The sequence below is a fragment of the Somniosus microcephalus genome, chromosome 1 (assembly GCF_052327205.1).
Source record: "Somniosus microcephalus isolate GS21.2 chromosome 1, FLI_Smic_1.0, whole genome shotgun sequence".
Lineage (NCBI taxonomy): Eukaryota > Metazoa > Chordata > Chondrichthyes > Squaliformes > Somniosidae > Somniosus > Somniosus microcephalus.
Genome location: NC_140987.1, coordinates 186,826,697 through 186,844,217, shown reverse-complemented (window position 1 = coordinate 186,844,217; position 17,521 = coordinate 186,826,697). Strand labels below are relative to the sequence as shown.

Sequence of the window (17,521 nt, the reverse complement as noted above, 5' to 3'; positions counted from 1 at the left end):
TTGAGGCGCTGGAGCTGCGGGTGGATGGGTTGTTGAGCATTCACGATGCTGAGAGGGTCGTGGATAGCACGTTTAGTGAGTTGGTCACACCGCAGGGAAGGGCTGCACAGGAAGACAGGAAATGGGTGACCACCAGCCGGAGCAATAGAAGCAGGCAGGTAGTGCAGGAGACCCCTGTGACCATTCCCCTCTCAAACAAGTATACCGCTTTGGATACTGTTGAGGGGGATGACTCACCAGGGGAAGGCAGCAGCAGCCAACTTCCTGGCACTGGGGGTGCTCCTGCTGCCCAGGAAGGGGGGAAAAAGAGTGGGAGAGCAATAGTGGTAGGGGATTCTATAGTAAGGGGAACAGATAGGCGTTTCTGTGGCCGTAGACGTGAATCCAGGATGGTTTGTTGCCTCCCTGGTGCCAGGGTCAAGGATATCACTGAGCGGCTACAGGGCATTCTGGAGGGGGAGGGTGAACAGCCAGAGGTCGTGGTCCACGTTGGTACCAACGACATAGGTAAAAAGAGGGATGAGGTCCTGCAGCAAGAATTTAGGGAGCTAGGTGAAGGATTAAAGAGCAGGACCTCAAAGGTTGTAATCTCTGGATTACTCCCGGTGCCACTTGCTAGTGGGTATAGGAATAGGAAGATAGAACAGATGAATGCGTAGCTAAAGGGATGGTGCAGGGGGGAGGGCTTTAGTTTCCTGGATCACTGGGTCTGCTTCTGGGAAAGGTGGGACTTGTACAAGTCGGACGGTTTACACCTGAACCAGAGGGGAACCAATATCCTTGCGGGGAGGTTTGCTAGCACTGCTGGGGGGGGTTTAAACTAACTTGGCAGGGGGATGGGGTACAGAGTGGAGCTATAGTAGGGGGTGATTTACAGCCAAATACAGAGGAAAAAACAAGTCGGCTGGGAAGGCAGAGCAAATATGTGAAGGCAAAAGGGAATATGGCAGGGCTGGAAGGCATTTATTTTAATGCAAGGAGTCTTGCAAATAAGGTGGATGAACTGAAGTTGTTGTTGAACACATGGGAGTACGATATTGTTGCTATCACGGAGACATGGTTGAGGGAGGGTCAGGACTGGCAGCTCAATATTCCGTGGTATAGAATCTTCAGGCGAGACAGAGGGGGGTGTAAAAGGGGAGGGGGTGTTGCAATATTAATTAAGGAGTCAATTACTGCTGTAAGGAGGGATGATATATTAGCGGGTTCCTCTAATGAGGCCATATGGGTAGAACTTAAAAACAAAAAGGGGGCAAGCACTTTGCTGGGAGTGTACTATAGGCCCCCAAACAGTCAGGGGGAGATAGAAGAACAGATATGTAGGCAAATCTCAGAGAAGTGTGAAAATAATAGGGTAATAATAGTGGGGGATTTCAACTTCCCCAATATAAATTGGGATAGTCAGAATGTGAAAGGCTTAGAGGGTGCAGAATTCTTAAAGTGCATCCAGGAGAGCTTTTTGAGCCAACATGTAGAAAGTCCTACAAGAGAGGGGGCGGTACTGGACCTAATTCTGGGAAATGTAGCCGGGCAAGTGGTGGAAGTATCAGTAGGAGAGCATTTTGGCGACGGTGACCATAATTCGGTGAGATTTAAGGTGGTCATGGAAAAAGACAAAGACGGCCCGGAAATAAGGGTTCTAAATTGGGGGAAGGCCGATTTTAATATGATAAGGCAGGATCTGGCCAAAGTGGACTGGGAGCAGCTACTTATAGGAAAATCCACATCAAAACAGTGGGAGACTTTCAGAAGGGAAATAGAGAGAGTACAACGCCAACATGTTCCTGTAAAGGTCAAGGGTGGGACCAACAAGCAAAGGGAACCTTGGATGACAAGGGATATACAAAAATGCATTAGAAATAAAAGGGGGGCTTTTGGCAGTTACAAAAGACTAAAGACGGAAGAAGCCCTAGAGGAGTATAAAAAGTGCAGGGGCATACTTAAAAAAGAAATTAGGAGGGCGAGGAGGGGCCATGAAATAACACTGGCGAGCAAAATAAAGGAAAATCCTAAGATGTTTTATAAGTATATTAAGGGCAAGAGGATAACCAGGGAAAGGGTAGGGCCCATTAGGGACCAAAGTGGCAATCTGTGTGTAGAGCCAGATGATGTAGGCGGGGTTTTAAATGAATTTTTTGCATCTGTGTTCACTATGGAGAAAGACGATGCAGACATAGAAATCGGGCAAGGGGACTGTGACATACTTGAACATATTGGCATCGAGAGGGAGGAGGTGCTAGCGGTTTTAGCAGGCCAAAAAGTGGATAAATCCCCAGGCCCGGACAAGATGTATCCCAGGCTGCTGTGGGAGGCAAAGGAGGAGATTGCAGGGGCTCTGACACAAATTTTCAGAACCTCTCTGGCCACAGGGGATGTACCAGAGGACTGGAGAACAGCTAATGTAGTACCATTATACAAGAAGGGTAGCAGGGATAAACCAGGGAATTACAGGCCAGTGAGCCTAACATCTGTGGTAGGGAAATTATTGGAAAAAATTCTGAGGGACAAAATTAGTCTCCACTTGGAGAGGCAAGGATTAATCGGGGATAGTCAGCATGGCTTTGTCAAGGGTAAATCATGTCTGACAAATCTGATTGAATTTTTCGAGGGGGTGACTACGGGGGTGGATGAGGGAAATGCTGTGGATGTGGTTTACATGGACTTCAGTAAAGCTTTTGACAAAGTCCCGCATAGGAGACTGGTCAAGAAGGTAAGAGCCCATGGGATCCAGGGTGCCTTGGCGCGTTGGATCCTAAACTGGCTGAGTGGCAGGAGGCAGAGGGTGATGGTCGAAGGTTGCTTTTGTGACTGGAAGCCTGTGTCCAGTGGGGTACCTCAGGGATCGGTGCTGGGTCCCTTGTTGTTTGTGATCTACATAAATGATTTGGATGAGAATGTGAAAGGTATGATCAGTAAGTTCGCAGATGACACGAAAATTGGTGGGGTGGTAAATTGCGAGGAGGAAAGCCTCAGGCTACAGAACGATATAAACGGGTTGGTCAGATGGGTGGAAAAGTGGCAAATGGAATTTAACCCTGAAAAGTGCGAGGTGATGCATTTTGGACGGACAAATAAGGCAAGGGAATACACAATGAGTGGTAGGACCCTAGGAAGTACAGAGGGTCAGAGGGACCTTGGTGTACATGTACATAGATCCCTGAAGGCAGCGGAACAGGTTGATAAGGTGGTTAAAAAGGCATATGGGATACTTGCCTTCATTAGCCGAGGCATAGAATATAAGAGCAGGGAGGTTATGATGGAGCTGTACAAAACGCTGGTGAGGCCACAGCTGGAGTACTGTGTGCAGTTCTGGTTACCTCACTATAGGAAGGATGTGATTGCTTTGGAGAGGGTGCAGAGAAGATTCACCAGGATGTTACCTGGGATGGAGCGCCTCAGCTATGAAGAAAGACTAAACAGGCTGGGGTTGTTTTCCTTGGAGCAAAGAAGGCTGAGGGGGGACCTGATTGAGGTGTACAAAATGATGAGGGGCATAGATAGGGTAGACAAAGAGGAACTTTTCCCCTTAGTAGGGGGGTCAATAACAAGGGGGCATAGATTCAGGGTAAGGGGCAGGAGATTTAGAGGGGATTTGAGGAGGAACTTTTTCACCCAGAGGGTGGTTGGAATGTGGAACTCAATGCCTAAAAGGGTGGTAGAGGCAGGAACCCTCACAACATTCAAGAAGCATTTGGATGAGCACTTGAAATGCCATTGCATACAAGGCTATGGACCAAATGCTGGAAAATGGGATTAGACTGGACAGGGATGGATGGGCGGCGCAGACACGATGGGCCGAAGGGCCTCTTTCTGTGCTGTAAAACTCTATGACTCTATGAAATGCGTGAATGTTGCCTCCCTTTAGCCCTGGAGTCTCATTGACATGCTCAGGCTACCCATGTCACAAACTCCAGGTATAACTCTATTCATAACAACTGGTGTCAACTGGTATAGATTATTTACAGGCACCATAGCAGATTTACACTAAAATTGAATACCTAAATGCTGATTTCATTTAGTTAGCTTTACCAAAAATGGATGTTCAACCTCAATATTTAAGTGAATTTTGATTGTTTTAAAAAAATATTTTATTTGTCATATTTTCAGGAATCCGATACTTCCAAGAAGAAGGCTGAACGAGTGGGAGAAACTGAAGAATCTATACCTCCTGAATACAGAATTACAGAGCAAGCTGATCCTAAGGTTCAGGCCAACAATTAGTTTGCATTAAGTCAATAATTGGTTCAATACTTCACTATTTTAAAAATATTTCTATATTGAGAACAGCTAGAAACATTTTGAACATAAAAAATAATTTTGTAATTATGGTACAACAGCAGAAATTATCCTAAAATCACAGTAATTATAGAAGTGTAAATACTGAATAGTTATTCTCAAACTAAAGTCAGTACACACCAGTAGTCTCCATTGATGAATCCAGCTATATAATAACTAAATGCTGTGATTACTCAGTTTACTGATCAAATGAGGTTTACACTAGTGTGTGCACACCACATTTACACTGGACTGATTTCTCTCTGGGATGCTGAAGTATTTTACTATATTTGTGTTGTTGCTTTACCAGCTGCTTTCAATTCTAAATAATTCTGATGGCCCTAAGACGAATCTGATTACATTTGTCCTTTGCAACAGGATAAAGGTAAACTGGCCTCTCCCTCTACTGGTCCAGGGGCAAAACCAAAGGCAACAGAGAAGGTAAAGCTCAAATTATTTTCTTCTTGAAGGAGAATTTAGTTCCCTATAGGAGAACTCTTCAAAACACTATTCCATACGTCAGTGACTCTCATGACTTTATTATATTAAGGGTAGTGCTGGAAGTTTGTTAAAGGGTACCAACTGACTCAGTGCCAGGGTTAGGATCAGCAGTGATACTCCAGTTATTGCCCAAGATTGGAGGACCCCACACTCACACATTCTGAGTTTTGGAAGAAACAAAATGATGAGTGTGTCTTTCATCCTTTTTTACTCTTGGGCAGGAGGGCAAGAGAAACATAAAGGTACTTAGAACATAAAAAAGTCTGAGAAGAGATAAGTTGTCCCATCGGAAACTCATTCCCATCACTTTTTCTACCCAAGATGCCCCTCTTATAACCCCTGAGATGCCCCTTTGGAGGGAGAGGGCCTTGTGAGGACTCCCCACCATTAACTTTGGCCCCCAACACTTACCAGCTAAAGGCCCCAGTCTTAACCGAGGCTTCAGTGGGACATCACCTTCAATCTTCAGGGTGATTCTGCGCCTTTAAGCTCCTTTGGCGGCCCTTATAGTGCTACAGTACCATTAATATTCTACTCTCTGCACTGATGGGGACACTCTTGGCAGTGTGAATCCCACCACGCAAATGGGTCAGGGTTGGGAAGTTTAGGGAAAGTGGAAGTTCCCCCCAGAAATGAGTTTCCCAGCCCAATTCTCATCTTTAATGTGGTCAGCAATTAGGTTTGTTTAAGAGAATGTGAATCAGGCTGTGGCATTTCAGAACTGATTGACAGAGGAAGCCTTGTTTATGCTATCTATTGGAGACTCATATGTTTTGTAATGCTATTTGTATGTGGAAATGGATGAATGACAAAACATTGGTTTCATTTCCCTTCATTTTTAGCTGTGATTTAATCCCTTGCCCGTTCATTTTTGGTAAAGGCTTCTAATGAGTGAACTGACTATTCTAACGACTTTTGAGAATTCTTGTCTCCTCCACTCATCCCGCAACTTTGGCACTCCTTTAATTGTTCCCGTCCCTTTAAATTTCACTTCCACCACTTTGTCTTGAGATTTTGGATGGGGGTGGGGGGTCTTTAGATTGAAAGTGCTTTTTTCATCTACTCCCATTTTAGCTTCTTTTGTAATAGTTATTAAAGGAACACCCACTCTGCTGTTCCACATGCTGTATCAGTTGGCTCAGGGGTGACATTGGCTGAGGTTATCTGCTGCTAAGGGAAACGGTGCATGGCATGTGAGGACCTAAAAGGAACAACATTTTAAAAACAGGGAGGTAAAGAGACACAAAAGTTATGCTACCTTTTTTAAAATGTTGCCATAGCATTGTGGAATTGAAGCATTTTTATGTTTAAATTGGTTTGATTTTACTCGGTGTATCTTAGATCTGTATTATCTGAATTATGTTTGAGACTGATTAAATTGAGAATGTTTACTGACAGTTACTAACAAAGGCCGATCTGGTAGAAGGTCTGTCATCAGATTTTGACTCCTGCTCTTCAGCTTCACATTCTGTGGCACAGGTCTCCAAGGAGAAAGAGATATGGTTTATTGAACCGTAAAATCCTTTTTCTCAAAAATGTTTCATTCTTTAAATGACCCATTAAACAATCTACTGTAATGTGTTCTGTACTTGCATGTGATTAAAATAGCTTAGATATACTAAAATGTATTTAAATCAATGCTTATTTTCATTATTGTCAAAAGCAGGGCTGGATTTCTAAGACCCCAGAATTTACCAAGACCAACAACTAAGTGCTCTAAAATTAAATGTATTCCTTTAGTGCTTTATGTGTGGGTGTGTGTACTTAGCTCCATATTAATACCATAGAAAATATTTTCATCATTAACCCAATTTGCCTTGCCCCCAGAGGCTCCCTGATCCAGAATCAGTGGATGGAAAATCATGCACTACATTTCCCAAGCGGTACGGTCTGTGGGTGCTGCTGCCCGCTCGGGCCCTGGATTGTCGAATTACCCCTCACACTTCTCTAGCAGATTTCTCCTTTCTCTTTCTCCCCTAGGAACAGGAGGTGGCCATTCAGTCCCTCAAGCCTGATCTGCCATTCAATTGGATCATGGTTGATCTATATCTCAACTCCCATTTACCAAGGACCAAGCAAGCTGACAGCACTATGCATACATTTGATGACATACAGATTGGATCAGCTTAGTCTTTTGAAACATTTTTTTTCTTTGTTCCCGGTGTACCTTGCTGTTTGATATTCTCAGTACCAGGATTCATGCGCCAATGTACACACAGCTACACACTGGTGTTTTAATAGAGCCCTTTCACTTGAGCTTTCCATACTGGAATAGCCCTGCCTCCAAATCACATTCTCTCATTCGAGCAAAAAATAAAAGAATTACAGATTACAGAATTTACAGCACGGAAGGCAGCCATTCAGTCTGTTGTGCCTGTGCCGATGCTAGCTTTTCAACTGAAACTATTTTCCTCTTGTTGCGCTTGGAGTAAAGGAACACCTAGGTGCAGCCAATAGAAGAAAATCAGGCCCCCACACACCTGTAACAAAGCCTGCCCAATTTTTCATCCATTAACTTAAATGGGCAGATAATCAGGCAAGTTTCACTTATGGACATGTGATTCTGCTTGCCCAATTTACCTTTATGCACTGTGTGCAGTTGATCCTTTCTGTCAAGTGCAATAATGGGAAAATCTGCCTATCTTCGTAAATCCAGGAAGGGAAAAGTAGCACCTGAAATATCTCACAACCAACTGTGAATAAATTGGGAGAAATTCACCCAATAGTGTGGATTCCCGGGATCCCATGGCTCGGGCATAGTTCTCAAGCTGGTCTGAAGTTGGTTTTAAATGAGACAGTTCATGACTACTTTCCTCATTGGGCCTTCCTCCTTGCTAGGCTACCCTGCTGAAGTCACCAATTCAATGGTTTCCATGCAAGTAATAAAATTAGCATTAAGTTTAGTAATTTTCTTCATAGAGTGGGTGAGGACTTTCATTCAAAGTATTCTTCATTGAATATTAAAACAGAAGGGTATTCTTTGTGAACTGACATTTGCTTTACTGGATAAAATGGCACTTTAAAGGCATCTGTAGCCTACATTTTCTGAATACAAGCAATTTTTTTAAATTGAATGTTCTTCCTGAAGTCTAATTGAATTATTTTTCTTAAAAAGTAAATATCTCAAAAATATATCCATGCTACGAAATATTACAGCATTATCCATATTGAGCACATGCATGCCACTGAACAAAGCAATCATGCAAACTGCATTACTATGTTATGGATAATGGGTTTAAATCTGCAGTTTTGCACCTGTAACAGTGAGCTAATGCATTCCCACAGGTAGATCATAATACTGGAGGTGTAAGCAAGGCGGCTTCATCTGCAACACGCCCCAAAACCAGTGACGTAGGTCCAAAATCACCAAAGGTAAAGACAAGTGTGAGCAGGAATGCTTTAATATGGAATATAAAACCATCCCTAACTTCACACCTGAATTTATAACTTGGTGGAATTTTTTCCTTATATGGTGAATCAGTTGTGTTGAGGAATTGCCTGCTACACATAAGCTTGAACCTAGAAACATGAGCTGTGTGACCCAAAATTGGAAAGTCTATTTGTACCAGCAAAAATAGAATAGACCTATTCCTGAGTTTGCTGAATGACTGGGCTATGCCATTAGATTTTCAGTTTCTCTTCACCAGAAATCCTCTGCATAAATGAGAATAAAGCTCAGGTGGATTTCCCACTAGATGGAAAAGGCTTCGGGTTTTGAGCTGGAAGTGTGGTGGAGCTGGACTTCTGCCCGTCAGTCTACCCCAATCTCAAATCCCTGGGAATGAGTTCATTAACATAAAAGGAGCAGGTAACTGTGCCATTTATGGCACTGCCTAGACATCTACCCTGTTTGGGGGAACAAACTTTTGGAGCAACACCTTGTTACTCTATTTGTGAGGGGAGGCAGGCTGATGTGGTTGCATGCTCCTCTTGGCCCAACAGAAATCTTCCCTTTCACTGCCGAACCTCCATGGCACCCTTCTTTTATTAACTACTACCAGCGCAGCTCCACATAGGAGCGCTGGATCTCCAGACCCCACCAATCAGCGAGGTGCCTTTCAGCACTCCAAATAAGTTTGATAAGGCCTGACCATGAAAATGGTACAGATGGTAACCTTGGAGTTGTGGTGGGATGGTGACCTTAGGGCTGCAGTCCCAGAATGCTTTATAGAATGGCATGGAATCAAAATAACCTACTGACCCATCAAACCTGCTGCCTCCAGCTGACTATAATTGCTCGGTAGTGGAATCTTAACCTCAGGGAGATAGAAACATAGAAAAATAGGAGCAGGAGTAGGCCATTCGGCCCTTTGAGCCTGCTCCGCCATTCAATATGATCATGGCTGATTCTCTATCTCAATACCATATTCCCGCTCTCTCACCATACCCCTTGATGCCTTTTGTGTCTAGAAATCTATCTCCTTCTTAAATATATTCAGTGACATGGCCTCCATAGCCTTCTGTGGTAGAGAATTCCAAGATAATTAACCAAGGTTAGAACTTGTAAGAATTTTTACACTGACTATGGTACTTTGAATAAAATTGACTGCCAAACACACTTTGTATGCAAGATGAGCAGCACTGGGGTCTTGCGTCATTATCTTTTTTGCCCCATGTAAAATGAGAGCCAGAATACACATTAAAGCCAAAATGTATCTTCCTGCTTACTGCACAGAAAGATCTGAATAGAAACAAACTGTTTTATATTTCAACCAACTGTATATAGTGATATCTTATTGCAATATTTGTTCCACCTTACTTATTCTTTTAAACAGAAAAAAGATCAATCTGTTCCAAAGAAAGCCCGTAAACGTTAAAGGCTGCAAAACAGGTAACCAAAAATATGAAATGTTCAGAGTAATTTCTTAGAATCTGTTAGTTTTTCCTCATTTGTTCAACATTCATGTACAAATAGGATATTCATACCTTCCCAGATAAAGAGGCAAAGAAAACCCAGCTAGATATCCAAGCTATGGCACCTACAACTAGGCCAAGTGACCGGGCTCCGCTGCCACTGCATTTGAGACTGCACCGAGAATTTTTTCTATCTCATTACAGACCTACTGTTCCCCCAACACTCCAGAAAGTTTGTTGAATTCACTATTCATCATTTTTACCTTCTTTGCAAGCCCACAATTATAGAAATATTGGGGATGATTTTAACCCACCTTGCCCAATGGGAACAGAGCAGTTAAAATCACTGCCGAGAACCTATTGTTCCGTTCCGGCTTGCTGCAAAGTTTGAGGTGAGGGAGTGGTTGAGCCAATCGGCGGTTGTGGAGATATCATGGTGAATAGTGGAACAAAGGATAGGAAGTTGGTAATCACAGCCCAGTCAACCCTGCAGTCCCATTCTTACCAATGTCTGGGGACTGGTAAAGCAACAACTAGACATTATTGTATTCACAGAACCATGGCCTAGAAACTCAGTATAGCCACGTTTGGGGCACTACAGCATGGCGTTCGCTAACTTTTGCACCCGGCGCAACTTAGCACCACCTTCGCCGATATTCAGTTGCATCGCCCCAAGAGGTTGCTGCTGCGCTAAAGCAGGCGATGCACGACTATCATTAGGCGCTAAGCCGGCGATCCGGGGCGCAAACACCGAAGGCGGGCGCAGCGCAGGTGCGGCGAGGTGCTCATTGAGGGCAGACAGTCAGGCGCCGGTCAGCACTTAAAGGGGGAGGGTGGAATTGCTTGGCTGCCACGCCCTGCACACTGCAGCCCTAAGGCAAGGCCTGAACACTGCTTCTGGAACAGCTCCACGCCCAGGAGAATGGAGAAGGCCAGGGAGAGAGCGCAGCGCTTCGGCGAGGGTGACCTGAGGCTGCTGGTTGGCGCAGTGGACCGCAGGCGCCATATCTTCTTCCCTGAGGGTGGCAGGAGGCCGCTGCCCACCGAATATCGGAAAGCATGGAGGGATGTGGCAAACAAGGTCACGTCCAACAGCGTGGTTGGCAGGACACCAACCCAGTGCTGGAAAAAATTCAACGACCTCACTCGGGTTGTCAGGGTGAGTACCCTTTCCAGTATCCTCCTCATCCCTGCATGTGCACCTCACTTTATGGCCAAACAGGTCTGAAAGCCCTAATGGCCAGCCCTCATCCAGCAGCTCTGGGACTGTCATGAAAAGCACTTGCGCAATCAGGACTTTAGACACTGTCAGGGCTATTTGACCATGGGAGGCAGTGCGGGCAAGATCAGGGCTTGACACTGTACTTAGAGGCGGTCCTTTCTCTTGCAGGCCAAGCTGGCGCATAACAGAAGACAGCAGTGACAGACCGGGGGAGGCCGTCCTGACCTGAAACAGCTGAGCGACCTCGAGCAGCGAGTGGAGTGGATCATGGCAGGCCGGCTGAGTGGCCCCGTCGCCACTGGAGATGCTGACCCTGTTCTGGGCACCAATGGTAAGGTCATCACCTTTTTGACCTCCCTTTCCACTTGCGCCTCACACCAGCATCCTTTGCCACTATCGAACCAATGCAGTGCACAGCAGCACTCATGCCTCCCTCGCTGCTGCCCTGTCCTCACTCTAAAGCAACTCTTGTGCCTCCCTGCTTTCAGATGGTGACTCGCCAGGTGAGGAGGCGGCCCCTCAAGCTGGCACTGTGTCCGAGTCAGACATAGAGGAGGAGGAAGAGGAAGCCAGCCCATCAGGGACACCCTCAGCCGAGGCAGCCCATGGCCATGATGGTGACACGTCTTCCCTGGAGGGGAGCAGGGGGGAAGGGTCGGAGGATAGTGAAGCTCCAGGGACCAGCGGGCTGCAGCAACGCGGGAGGGGTGGGGAAGCTCGGCGGCCTTCTCCCCGGAGGGGGAGTGCGGCCTCCAGTCCTGCTACGGTGAGCGCAGAGGAGGTGCGGCTCCTAGCAGAAATGGGCGCCCAGGCTGAGTGCAGGCACACTGAGCTCATGGCTGCAGTGGCAAGGATGCCTGACTCCATAGAGTCATTGGCAAGGAGTGTGCAGGAATTCAGTGCAGCACAGGCCAGGAGTCTGCAATAATTCAGTGCAGCACAGGCCAGGAGTCTGCAGGACATCGCGGCAGCACAGGCTAGGAGTCAGCAGGACTTTGCTGCTTCACAGGCGGCTTCTAGCCAAGTGCTCAGTCATGCCGTGCATTCACTGGCTGCTGTCATGCAGACAGAGACCAGGGCCACACGGGCACTAACTGCTGCCACACTCGCTGGATCGGCCAGGCATCGCCGGGGCACTCGCTGTGCCGCAGCAGCCCAGCAGTCTGTGCCTCAGCAGATTGCTGCGCATGCTGCAGTGCTGGCCCGTGCGCGTGCCAATGTATCAGCCGACCAGGGAGTGCCTGTGATCTGTCAGGTTGGCAGCATTCCTGCAGCCAACACTGTCACTCCTCCATTGCAGCTGCCACCAGCTGTTGGACAGACTGCTGCCGCCCAAGCAGAGTTGGAGCAGTCAGCAGCCGGCCCCTCCAGTCCCAGAGCTGGTCCAGGCCGACCCCCAAGGGCATCTGCCGTCTCATCATCTGACCCTCAGCAGCCTTCCCCCAGCCTTGCTGCAGCCACTGGGGTCCCATTGAGGAGGAACTGCAGGGCGGGTAGGGGCCAGTCACGGAAGCGAAACGGATCACCCTCGCAGGGGAAAAAGTAGGTGTGGACAAATGTTTTGTTTTACTTATAAAAGCCGAGACTGGTGTATTTGTTTCATATTTAAAGGCCGAGACTGGTATATTTGTTTTACTTGTAAAGGCCGAGACTGGTATATTTGATTTACTTGTAAAGGCCGAGACTGGTGTATTTGTGTTTTTGGGGGGGGTTTCTCTCCATTAGTTTGTCATGTGGGAAGGGCACAGAGGTATCACAGTAAAAAAAAAATCTTAAATCGCACTGTCCATGCTTTCTTTTGGAAGTCCTGGTTGCCCTGCTCGGCTGAGGGCTTGTGGAGCGGCTACATTCATCTTCTGCCATTGGCACAAGCCATTCCCTGAGAGGGGGCCTAGAACCGACTTGTAATAAGCCGCTGATGGGCGGCCCTTGCACTTTCTGCCTCCCTCCTGTGCTGGTCCTCCTCCTCCTCTGGTGGTCCTCCAATGTCTGCTGGCAGTGGCCGAGTCCTGCGGATAGCCAGGTTGTGCAGCATGCAGCACACGACAACGAAATGGGAGACTCGCTCAGGCGAGTACTGTAGGGCTCCCCCGGAACGATCCAGACAGCGGAACCGTTGCTTCAGCACACCGATTGTTTGCTCAATGATGTTCCTGGTTGCTTGATGGCTGTCATTGTATCCCTCTTCAGCAGGGGTGCTGGGCGCACGGAGCGGGGTCATCAGCCAGGTGCACAAAGGATAGCCTTTGTCCCCGAGAAGCCATCCTCGTGGGTGAGGCTGGGCCTCAAACATGTCTGCCACAGAAGTCTGGCGCAGGATGAAGGTATCGTGGCTGCTGCCTGGAAAGCGGGCATTGACAGCTAGGATGAGCTGCCTGTGGTCACACACCAACTGCACGTTGAGCGAATGGTAGCCCTTCCGGTTGCGGTAATCCTCGGCATTCTCTAGAGGTGCCCGCAAAGCCACATGCGTGCAGTCAATGGCGCCCTGCACCATGGGGAAGCCCGCTAATGCTGCAAAGCCCATTGCACGCTCTTGCTGCTTGTCAACGGTCATGGGGAAGGAGATGAACTGATGTCTCCTTCTGAAAAGGGCATTGGTCACCTGGCGGATGCAGCAATGTACCGCAAACTGGGAGATGTTGGAAACGTCCCCAGTAGCGGATTGGAAGGAGCCGGTGGCACAGAAGTTGAGAGCCACCGTCACCTTCACTGCCACCGACAGAGACGTCCTGCTCCTCAGCTGTGGCTGCAGATCTCCACGAAGCAGGTGGCAGATCTCAGTGACCACCGCCCTTCTGAATCGCAGCCTCCGAACACACTGCTCCTCAGATATGTTCAGATATGAGAACTGCTGGCGGTATACCCTGGGTGGGTAAGGCCTCCTTTGCCGACGCCTGTTGCCCCTTCTCCGTCTGGCCATGACTGGCACTCTCTGACGGCGTCTCTGAGCCCTTTGAATGCAATGGAGAAGCCCAACATTTCCACCCATTGCAGCCCCCATTATATGTTTCCAATCAATGCTATGACACTGAAGTTAAAGACAAGTGCAAAGCTGTGGCCTGAAGCCACAAGTACCTGTGCGAGTGTTGAGCCAAACCAGAAAGCTCTCTACCTTTGTCTCTCTCCAAAGATCCGTCTCTCACAAAGAAGGAGTGGTGCAAAATGGCTGCCATTTATACTGCAGGAGGAGTCCCCTTTAATTAGCGCCCCGCAGCGACTGGGAACCATTCCCCTCTACCAGTCGCTAGGGGCGCCAGGCGCACAATAGGCCGGCGCCACTGAATTTCCGGTTCGGGGCGCACAAAGGGCGTTGCACCATGAAATGACATCAGGATCTGCGCGCGCAGCTGAGTGCGCGCAAAGGTTTTGCACCACTGCTAAATCTTAACAAGTTCGCGAGAGGCGCAGATCGCGCTGCGCCCGGGCGCTAGCCGCTTAGCACCCCACTTCTCCTCCTAAGGCGCTAGCGGCTGGCGCAAACAACTGAATTTCTTGGCCCATATCTATCAGCCAACATCCAAAACACCTATATCACTATCCCTGGGTAAGTTCTGTCCCATTGGTAGGATAGATCTACCAGAGGTGGGGCGACAGTGGAATACCATTGGATGGGTGTGGCCTTGGGTGTCATCATCATTAATTCCAAACACCATGAAGATACATGGCTTCAGCCTAAACAAAGCTTAAGAAACCTCCTACTGGCCTCCCTCAGCTGATGAATCAGTACTCCTCCATGTTGAACACCACTTTAGGAAAGCACAGAGGGATGCAAGGGCACAGAATGGAGGAACTTTAATGTCCAGCATCAAGATATAGCAGCTCAAAACTAAGCATCCATGACAGCTTGAGCCATTAACAGCAGCAGAATTCTATACCATCACAATCTATAACCTCATGGCCATGCACATCTCTGTCCTCCATCACCATCAAGCTGCAATAGCAACCCTAATTCAGTGGAGACTGTAGAAGGGTGTGCCAGGAGCAGCACCAGATATACATTATAATGAGGTACAAGCCTAGTGAGGCTACAACACAAATCTACCTGCATGCTAAACACCAAAAGCGGCATTCTATAGCCAGAGTTACATAGCCCCACAACCAGAGCAATATTCTGTAGTCCTACCACGTCCAGTTGAGAATGATGGTAGATAATCAAGCAACTAAATGGGAAGTGGAGGTTCCAATAACAATGGTGCAGCCCAGAACATGAGTGCAAGAGACTAGGCTGAAAGTTTGCAAGCATCTTCAGTCAAAAGTGCGGAGTGGACGATCCTGCTTCACTCTTCCCATGGTCCCCACTATCCTAGATGCTAGTGTTCAGTCAATCAAGTTCACGCCATATGCCAATTAAAAGCTGAGTGTACAGCAAATTCTAGTCTTTGCTTAGACCAGAGAAACACAATATTCATCCAATCTATTCAGTAATTACAGACTTTCACCAATAATTTCCATGCGGGTTCTCCTGATCCCCTCCATAATTTCAGAGGAAGTTCCGGAGAACGGGCATAGGTAGCACTTTATGCCATTTCTCCGGGGTATCTGCCAACATTGTGGCTGGAGATCAGGGCACTCTGTGGAAATTCTACCTCTTAGTTTAAAATACAAAATTAAATAGTGAATACTAATTGTTTGTTTCCTTCCTCTGCAGGTCCTGGTTTAAAAACTGACCACTGTGCACATTATTTTTTTCATGAGGAATGTACCTCTGTATAAACATCTGTGGTTTCCTTTCAATTTTCTAAAGAGCTGCTGTAAGGCAATTTGTGGGAATGTAATGTATTGAACACTCAACGTTGATCATAATGGAAATTCTAATTCTAGCTTTACATCACTATGAAATATTACATGCTCTCTGGAGGTTCTCAAACTGGATTTATATATTTAAAAACAAACTTTTTTCTATGTGGGAAGGAGGCTATATTTGTAGGAAATGTTTACCACTAAAATATTTTACACCACAAAAATGTTAGTGTTACATTTTTGATGTGTGGCAATTAGACTGTACAGTTCTTGTGTTTTGAGTCCGAGTCAGGAAATGTCTAAAGACTATGCACAGTAATCAACACCGACTCCATCCCTCTCTCTGGGAACTGTAAGACTGAACCAGACTGTTCACAACCTTGGTGTCCTATTCGACCCGGAGATGAGCTTCCGACCACATATTCGCTCCATCACCAAGACTGCCTACTTCCACCTCTGACATTGCCTAACTCCGCCCCTGCCTCTGCTCATCTGCTGCTGAAACCCTCCTCCATGCCTTTGCTACCTCTAGACTTGACTATTCTATCGCTCTCCTGGCCGGCCTCCCATCCTCCACCCTACATAAAACTTTAGCTCATCCAAAACTCTGCTGCTCATATCTTAACTCGCACCAAGTCCCGTTCACCCATCAACCCTTTACTCACTGACCTACATAGGCTTCCGGTCCAGAAATGCCTCGATTTTAAAAGTCTCAAATCCTTCCGTGGCCTCACCGATCTCTGTAACCTCCTCCAGCCCGACAACCCTTTGAGATCTCTGCGCTCCTCCAATTCTGGCCTCTTTCGCATCCCCGCTTTTAATTGCTCCACTATTGGTGGGCATGCCTTCAGCTGCCTAGGTCCTGAGTTCTGGAATTCCCTCCCTAAACATCTCCGCCTCCTTTAAGACGCTCCTTAAAACCTGTATCTTTAACCAAGCTTTTGGTCAACTGTCCTGATATCTCCTTTTGTGGCTCGGTGTCAAATTTTGGTTGATAATGCTCCTGCGAAGCACCTTGGAACGTTTTACTACGTTAAAGGTGCTATATAAATACAAGTTGAACAGTAAAATGTTTACTTTTGACTGTAAAGGCCTGATATAGCTGTCCAGATATTCTATATTTTTCCTGATGCTGCACCACAAAGCATTTTGTTTGGGACTCAGCTGTTCAACTATACTTACGGATTATGGCTTTGGGTGTATTATAGAACCTGAATCCCGTGAGAAAAATGAGAATCTGAAAATAAAATGCAATGAACTAATAAAAGGTGTGATTGTCATTTTATTTGTATAGCGAGTTAATTTAGGAAAGGAATTCCAGTACAAGAAAAAATATTTTTTGAACATTTACAGCCATCTGCTGCACAGACTCTGACTAGCCTCAATGTCGGCACATTAATATGATGCTCTGCAAGCATCATTTAAAAACAGCACCCGAGAGATCTGGGTCCAAGGCTCTTCAGCTGAGGATGAATATCTCCTGACCCTCCAGTTAGTAATGTCTTCCTCATCATCTTTGCTTCTTACCTCAAAGACTGGACAATTTGTTCCAGAAAATGAATTTCTATAAAAGCTCTTATGAGTTCAATAAATACAATGATTCAGTTTAGAAGTGGAATTAGTGAGTGAAAGACTGGGTCATTGAATATATTTAAGGTGGAGATAGACAGATTTTTGAACGATAAGGAAGTCAAGGGTTATGGGGAACAGGCAGGGAAGTGGAGTTGAGTCCAAGATCAGATCAGCCATGACCTTATTGAATGGCGGAGCAGGCTCGAGGGGCCGAATGGCCTACTCCTGCTCCTATGTCTTATGTTCTTATTTATGCAAGACTCTAATAGTAAAAAACATTCTTTGTTTTGAACCTAACTTGGAAGTAACTGTATACTTTACAAAAGGATTCATTATCCTTTTCCAAATTCCTGC

General features: G+C 46.5%; 1 protein-coding gene across 29 annotated transcripts in view; it reads left to right on the top strand.

The window, feature by feature from the left end:
- cast (calpastatin) overlaps window positions 1-16,862 on the top strand; it is a 337,875-nt gene extending 321,013 nt beyond the window's left edge. For 25 of the 29 annotated variants that reach the window (XM_085988220.1, XM_085988200.1, XM_085988210.1 and 22 more), the window contains 4 exons: window positions 4,108-4,203; window positions 4,586-4,716; window positions 9,552-9,607; window positions 15,504-16,862. In XM_085988220.1, the coding sequence (XP_085844346.1) occupies window positions 4,108-4,203; window positions 4,586-4,716; window positions 9,552-9,607; window positions 15,504-15,568 (348 nt within the window). In that variant the 3' untranslated portion in view covers window positions 15,569-16,862. Of the gene's footprint in view, window positions 1-4,107; window positions 4,204-4,585; window positions 4,717-8,061; window positions 8,149-9,551; window positions 9,608-15,503 lie in introns of those variants that run through there. The other 4 variants (XM_085988382.1, XM_085988256.1, XM_085988347.1 and 1 more) reach the window with 3 other exon arrangements.
- Window positions 16,863-17,521: the final 659 nt, after the last annotated feature.